General features: G+C 33.2%; 3 protein-coding genes across 6 annotated transcripts in view; 1 reads left to right on the top strand and 2 right to left on the bottom strand.

Annotated features, from left to right (window-relative positions):
- The window catches only part of LOC116338905 (ankyrin repeat and KH domain-containing protein mask), a 23,930-nt gene extending 22,999 nt beyond the window's left edge, over nucleotides 1-931 (bottom strand). For all 4 annotated transcript variants that reach the window (XM_031764457.1, XM_031764476.1, XM_031764468.1 and 1 more), the window contains exon 1: nucleotides 336-931. In XM_031764457.1, the coding sequence (XP_031620317.1) occupies nucleotides 336-668 (333 nt within the window). In that variant the 5' untranslated portion in view covers nucleotides 669-931. The remainder of the gene's footprint in view (nucleotides 1-335) is intronic.
- A 1,987-nt stretch (nucleotides 932-2,918) lies between these two features.
- Nucleotides 2,919-4,424, bottom strand: LOC116338927 (39S ribosomal protein L1, mitochondrial). Its single transcript, XM_031764509.1, has 4 exons — nucleotides 4,100-4,424; nucleotides 3,720-4,032; nucleotides 3,348-3,653; nucleotides 2,919-3,271 (listed from the first exon to the last, which is right to left on the bottom strand). Exons 1-4 carry the CDS (start codon nucleotides 4,300-4,302, stop codon nucleotides 2,990-2,992), a joined length of 1,104 nt encoding a protein of 367 aa, XP_031620369.1. The 5' UTR covers nucleotides 4,303-4,424; the 3' UTR covers nucleotides 2,919-2,989.
- A 75-nt stretch (nucleotides 4,425-4,499) lies between these two features.
- On the top strand, nucleotides 4,500-7,710 carry LOC116338921 (wolframin). Its single transcript, XM_031764496.1, has 6 exons — nucleotides 4,500-4,817; nucleotides 4,903-5,001; nucleotides 5,076-5,147; nucleotides 5,206-5,553; nucleotides 5,623-6,776; nucleotides 6,861-7,710. Exons 1-6 carry the CDS (start codon nucleotides 4,754-4,756, stop codon nucleotides 7,707-7,709), a joined length of 2,586 nt encoding a protein of 861 aa, XP_031620356.1. The 5' UTR covers nucleotides 4,500-4,753; the 3' UTR covers nucleotide 7,710.
- Nucleotides 7,711-7,718: the final 8 nt, after the last annotated feature.

The raw sequence follows: 7,718 nt of genomic DNA, 5'->3' as shown, positions 1-7,718 counted from the left end.
CACACACACACACACACACACACACACACACACACACACACACACACGCACACATACATACACAAGATCTAAGGCACACCGAGAAAGAGCGAGAAGAAGAAAAAAAAGTGTAGAAAAATTTTTCAATTTTTGTACATAGAGAAAATTATAGATATATTGAAAATAATACAACGAATCATAATGGAACGAAATAGACGAATTAAGTATAATTGATAAAATGAGAATGTTGTAGTTGGTCTTTAAAAAAAAAAAAAATATATATATATATGTATATATATATTTTTTGTTTTAAATATTTATTTGGTACGAAAAATGGCGAATAATTGATAACATACCTCTGAAACAGATTCTTCATCCGATTCAGACGAATCAAGAACTATTTGATTTATGTCGGTATACTTTTCAATAACTGTTTTACTTGAACTTGTATTCGAATTATTGCAACATTTATTTTTCAATTTGATTTCGGTTGTAGACGACGACATATTATTTTTTTCAATTCCACTTGGGATATGATTCGCAATTGTCGTCGTTTTTGATGTAGATGGTACACTACTACTACTACTGCTTGTGCTACTGCTGCTGCTGGTGCTGCTTTTGCTTTTACTGCTAACACTAGACACTTTGCAATCAACTTTTTTTTTATCACAATGTTCGATACTCTGCATTTTTGTGTGTAATTATTACTAAATCGAATCTCTTCTTAGCCTTTTTTTTTCTTCTTTTCTTTCTTTTGTTTTGTTGGCTTCTTTCCCGATTTCGATTATAACAGTTTTAAATGAAACGTTAATAATTCGTATATATTAGTTTTAGTAACATTGAAAAATTGCTTATTCAAACACTCTTTAACACTTGTTTTAATTAAAAAATATGTATATTAAAAACTATTCAATTTGATCGAAACTTGGGATCGCCATCATTCTTCCGGATATACTGTATGCGCTGTCAGTGATTTATTTGGGAACTAAAACTCTGCTGACCAAAAATGGCTACCGTCTCTCACTCGGTAAATGTTTTCGATGCTTATTCTGCAGCGAAATGGAAAAGCACGTTCACATACTGCAAAACTGTCAAAATTCATATCACATCAGGCGGTTATGTTTACATTTTCATAATGCAGTTAAAAATGTTTTTTTTCTAATTTGGAATTTATTTTTTTTAAAAAACAGCCATATTATGGACGATTTAAAAATTGAATTTATTTTTAATTTCAAATAGAATTATTTTTATTAAAAAAGCAATGTCAATAAAATGCATTTTTATAGACCTGCCATCTATGCATACAAACCAATAACTAATTTAACACAATTTATCGTTGTGTATTGTCGATTTTGGAAAAACAGCTGATGTAATGACATCAACTGTTGACATTCACTCTGCTCCGTCCCAAGCAACAAATTTTACTGGATTTTAATGGAAACAATGGCATTTAATTTGAGCTTGTTTGTTATTCGAGTATATGTGGGAAAGAACTCGCCTATTGAAATCGTTTAATTCTCTTGCAATTTATTTCATTTTCGTTTGAAATGTGTCGCTTGCTGTGATTTCTGTTATGCTCTGAAATTATTCTATCAATAAAGATGCAATAATTTGTATAACATCTACTACTTGAAACAAAAAAAAATTGTTTTCCCATGTTTGTAATTCTATACTAATTCATACTGAAATCAATCCAATGAACTGGAAACGATTCAATTAAATCAGAACATTGAAAACATCGTATGGATCCATTGGCGACTCAGGCTGAAATGAACTAAGCTAAATATAATGAACATTTTTTTATTTTTATTTTTTTACTAAGGAAGAGAGTGAGAGAAATATGCACACAGAGAATCTGTTTTGCGGGTGGTCTTGATGGTCTTGTTACACAATGGACTTACTGCATTGGACCTCCCGAAAAATTTCCAACAATTCACACGAAAAATGTATATCGAATGCATGTGTGTATATTGTATATTGTTGCATTTTTTACGCGACATTCCATAAAAACATCGGTTTTAGTTTACTTTATATATATATATTTTTTTATGAGACTTCATTCAAAATGGAAAGATTATGAATTGGCCAAAAAAATTCCAAGACGGAAAAAAAATCTGTGAAAAAGCTTCTTTGTGCTTAACAGATATAAAGTTTCAATATTGCAACTGATCCATATATGAATATATAAATAGGACGGTTAAACAGCAATTTGGATTAATTTGTGTTGATCCATTTCCGATGGCAGTGCAATCGTACTTGTTTGAACATCGATCGATTTCACAAATTGAATAACGGTTATTGTTAGTTTTTTCGCGCGAGTGTACATTTTACAAAAAAAATTAGTGGCGTGAATGGATTGCAAGATGAGCGCAAATATAAAAGGTGATAAAATGATATCGTCGGTGGTTTGGAAGAATCGCCGTGAGCGAGCCAATCTTCGCGAACGTAAGTGAATGACTTCAACGAATTGTAGATCTAAATCCTCAAGAAATGTTGTTTTGTTTCTAATGATGGATCTAAGCGAAAGCAAATGATTGTAATATGAAATTTCCAAATGAAAATATTGGAAACAGAGTGTATGTGAGAGTGAATGAGTGAGTGAGAGATGATTGGAAACCAGAAGAATGTAAGAAACTATAGCTTGACCACACACATGCAATTTCATTATATCTTTCCCTTGTTTCCATTACTTACTGATTCGTTTCTATTAATTTCGTTCTTTTCGATGTGATTTCAGGCAAGCGAATGGAACATCTGAATGACGCATTTGATCGCCTCCGACAGTATTTACCTAAGCTAGAAAATAATCAAAAACTTTCGAAACACGAAACATTACAAATGGCACAAACTTACATCACAGAGCTAGATCAATTATTAAAAAAATGATGGAAGATTTTCCCAGAAATAAACAGAAAAAAAAAAAACAAAATAAAACTCAGTTTTGAATAAAACTCTAAAACGATCATTATTCTATTTTATTGATTTTTTTTACAATTAGCATTGAATGATTTTAAACAGATGTTCGGAATAATTCATAGGTTCGTCCTGCCTCATGGCATGGTTTAGCCTGTTTCTTCTTGGGCTTGGCCTGATCTAATTTTATGAGTGCACCAGGTCGTTCATAGTCCTCGAACGGGAAATCGGCGGGACTTATTTTGAATATTTCTTTCGATTCTGGTGTGGTGAAATATAGACGCGTAATAAATTTTCCAGCTCGTTTTGGTCGTTGTGCGTTCACCGAACTCATTATGTCTCGTACATTTTGAACTATCTGTTCCGTTGGCATGGTAAGCTTTAGCGATTGAACGAACAAAATTTGATTGCTATCGAATAATCACATAAATTGGAAATAGATGAATTGCACTTACAATCCCAGCTTTAGTGTTGACTACACCGTAATCTTGTTGGTGTTCATCTCGTAATCCATTTATGAAAATTCCACTCATAAATCTGGTCACCATTTCATACATATCCAATCCGAGTGTTTCATTTTTGGCCGATGGGAATCTCTTTTTCATCAAACCACGTAACGCCAACATTTCGGGCATTATATCCGGGTGGGCCAATATGAAGTGGTAATCAGCGAAGCGAACATTTCCTTTCAGTGCCAATTTTACCATATCAGATCCACCAACAGTAGTGGCACCGGCTTCAATTGCTTTACTTCGATTCACCTGCAAATAAATGGAAACGCATTCGATGAGAATGATGATTGCATTTTATATGTCTTATGAATTTACTTCTTCTTTTGCGAAAGCCAAAATTTTACGCTCTTGCCCATGTTCAAATGGATGTTTCAACAAAACAAGTTTGTTAAAATTGGACACGAGTCTGGTTGCTTTTTCTCCGATCATATTCATTTCAATGGTAATATTTAGCGGTGAGTCCATTGCATCATACATCGTTGGATCGAGAGTCTCTTTGTGGAAATTAATTGCATCTTCCATTTTAAATTCTGGCCAGCGATAATAACGACCGGGAAATGCATCGTCTATGGGTGCCAACTTATGCATATTCAAATTCACCAAATGTTTATCGACTTTACTTTTAGACCTATTTATTTTTTGAGAGTAAATTTTTTTAGAATTTGATTAGCCAATTTTCGTCAATAAAGACCAACCATTTTCTCTGCGGAATATAACCAACTTTGGTGATTTTAGCGAGTTTTGCTGCTCTATTTTTCTTCGCTATTTTCTCGCGTCTTTCTCTGGTTCCTTTTCGGGCTCTCAAATCCACTTCACTTGTATGAATACATTGAGCCGGTTGATAGAATGATTGAGGCCGAATCATTAAACGAGAAAACATCGATCTCAATCCCAACATTTTCAATTTTATTTATTCGTCGGTTTTTTTTTTTTTAATAAATTTCCACGAAAATCAAAATTTTATCAAGACCAATGTTTGGTTAGGTTCAGAAAACTAAAAACATATCACATTTTTCATCAATTGTCTGATTTGACAACTAACCTCTAAACCGGTTTTGACATTTAAAATGTCATTTTTAGTGTATTTCGGTCACAACCGAATGAAGAAGAAAAGAAAAAGAAGGAAAAAAACCATATCAATTGAAACCGAATGGATTAAGAAACCACAAAACGATACCAGAACTATGTGCCAAAAATAGTTGAGAAGTTATGTTGTCACACACCAAAGTTAAAGAATAAAAAAATTTTTTGTTTATAAATAAAGAAGGATTGTATACAAAAAAAAAACAACAGCAAGAAGCTAAACTAAATTAAAATTCGTGTAGTATTGTTATTAATTTTTGTGAGATATGGCGCGATGGGCAAGGCCTGAACCTGCGAACACAAGTCAACGACGCAAATGGAATTTGGGAGGTACTTCAATATTTCAATTATTGTATAGTTAATTTATCACCATACATTTCGGCATTTTCCTCTAATATGACGTGTTATACTCCAGATCGAACATCTTTACGAAACTTACATGGAAATTCCAGTGAAAATGGTGATTCAAATAGTCAGTACGAGATCGCGAGGCAAATTCTTGAGAATGATGCAGGTTTGAAATGAATATAAAGTTAAACGAGACATTTTTAGACAATTTTTAACTTATCTTCTGTTCGTACGTTTTAGCTGAAGATTCACGTGCCGATTATTCTCTGGGAATTGATTGGCTGTTAAAAGCATCTTATGAGGGCCATCAAGGTGAGTTTGAAAGTTTTAATTTAATCACACAAACGCTAATTTATATTTCATCTTTAAGGTGCGTTAATGCTTTTGGCAAAAAGTCTGAAAACCGGACGTGGAATAAATGATCGAAATATAACCGAAGTCGAAACATGCTTGGCCATGACACAATCCGAACGAAATGCACGAAAAGCAGCACGTGAATTATTTAATTGCTTAAAGCAAACAAATAATTCAGGCGAACATTACATCACTGTAGCTCAATTGGAGAAAAAAATGCGTCAAATATATAAATTGAAAAGTAGCCGATACAAAAGGAATTCAACATCGAATGCAACAGCAACATCATCATCAGCAACTGCACAAAATGAACAAGACATTTCACCATATCATTCAATTCGAACGAATATTATGTCGAGTCCGGGTAATTACTTATCTATTTCCATTCTTTTCTATGTTAATTAATTTTTACTCTGTTGTGTTTCATCCTTAGGTAATAATATTAGCGAAGAGAATCTCATTTCAGCTGCCATGCAAGTGGTGCATGGTCAATTACCAAATATTAGTTCATCATTAACACTATCCGTTCCGCATCCGGAATCATTGAATCATGTCCCATATTTTCATCGGATGCTCTTTCATCCGTTGCTATTTTTGTACCTAATTTACCATCAGTACTTGAATGCACTAGCCCGTTTTCCCAGTTCCTTAGCTAATTGCCTTATATTCTTATTAATTTTATCGTATACAACAACCATAAACAATGTACTTGCCTTTATGCCGGTTGTCATTTATCATGTTAGTCTATTTGTGATGATTGTGTCAACATTGAAAATGTTTAAATCGAAACATCGTTATGACGATTTTCGAATATGGTCACAGCTATTCTTAAGCTTTGATCAACAATTTGATACAAATGCAGAGAATGCATTTCTACGAAAAGAATTACAACCGTATCTTATATATTTTTCGGCATTTTTTCTAAATGTTATCGTGTCACCGACCATTCCACTCGATTGGAGAATGACATCCGAAGTGACAATCATTTCATTCATTTTACTATTTGTGACATTGTTTCTATTTATGTTTAATAATCGAAATCCATTTCCCGATTTTCCCACATTACTCTCATTTGGTATTAATGTATTGGTTAAGTATCCATTTGAAATTGATGCGGAAATGTGGAGCAATTGGTTGATATTTGATTTAAAAATACCAACATTTTCACCATTTCCAATCGGTCATGGAATTGAATTTTGCTTCAATTGCCGGGGATTGCTCTATCTTCTATTGCCCGGACTACTGTTAATGTTGGCCCAACGACATAATTGGCATGGGATTTATCAGTGTTTGATACCACATTGTGTTGTTCTTAGTTGGCTACAAATTTGTATAATAAATTCACAATCGGCTACAATGTTTGAAATTGTACGTGGTACTCTAACTCTGGCTGGAATGCTGTTTTGTTTGCCGCTGTTTGGTTTGGTGACGTTGATGATACCAGTTTTTGTCACCGTTGAATCGATGGCATTAAAAAATGCCGTTCATCGTCTGATTGCATCGGTATCAATTGCCGGCATTGCACTCGTTGTCTCCTGCTTACTTGCATCGTATCGACGAACAAAGCGATATGTTACATTCATGCAGGTAAAAAAAAATCATCTATGAATAAAATGATATGATTTTCGTTTTAAATAATCAAATAATTAATCTTTCATTCATTCAAAATAGGTAATCGTTTGTTTGGTGGCCACATTCTATTTGACCCAACCATATATTTCAAAATATTTTGATGTTCCACCATCACACTCACAATCGGATATTTATCAAACAATCATAAATCGAATGAATGTGGCCGATTCATTGGCACAAGATGACGTTTCGATAAATTACTTGAAATGGGATTTATTTAATCGTCATTGTTATTCACCGTTGACCAATAACAACGGAAATCGTATAAATGCTCAGTTAAAATGTGATCGATTTCATGGTTCGACCATTAAATGGGAAGGCAGTGTTCATAACGTTGAAATACGACGTGTGACAAATATTTTTGAAAAAATTCTCACATTTATGCCAGAAATGTTGTCAATCCCGGTCATTTGCTGGTTTGGTGAACCAAACGAACTTATGTTCAATGTGTATGATTCCGATGAATTAGAATATTTTAAAGAGCAAAACAAATGTAATTTAAACAGTTGGAACACTTATGAATTTCGTATCGGTATTAAATTAGATTATAGCCCAATTGAAGTATACTTGAATATTCACAACAATGAATTCACAAATTTCACGAGATTATTAAATCGATCGGATCGAATTTGGTTTGCTGGCACACTTATGACTAGTTACACAAATCCAGATGGTGATGATGATGTACACGTTCCATTCAACACATTCAATTTGGAAAAGTATCCACTTTGGGTCGATGTTACATCCATTGGTTGCATTAAATGTAAGGAATCAAGTCTGAGAGCATTTTATGCGTCAAATTACATAAAATTAAGCAGTCGAAATATATTTAATGGTATTAAATATTTTTTAAATGTACTATTTAACCCGATTATTCGTTTTCAATAAATATCCGTT

Source organism: Contarinia nasturtii, unplaced genomic scaffold (genome assembly GCF_009176525.2).
Source record: "Contarinia nasturtii isolate CC-2019 unplaced genomic scaffold, AAFC_CNas_1.1 Cnas_scaffold_78, whole genome shotgun sequence".
Lineage (NCBI taxonomy): Eukaryota > Metazoa > Arthropoda > Insecta > Diptera > Cecidomyiidae > Contarinia > Contarinia nasturtii.
This window is presented reverse-complemented; position numbering and strand designations above follow the sequence as displayed.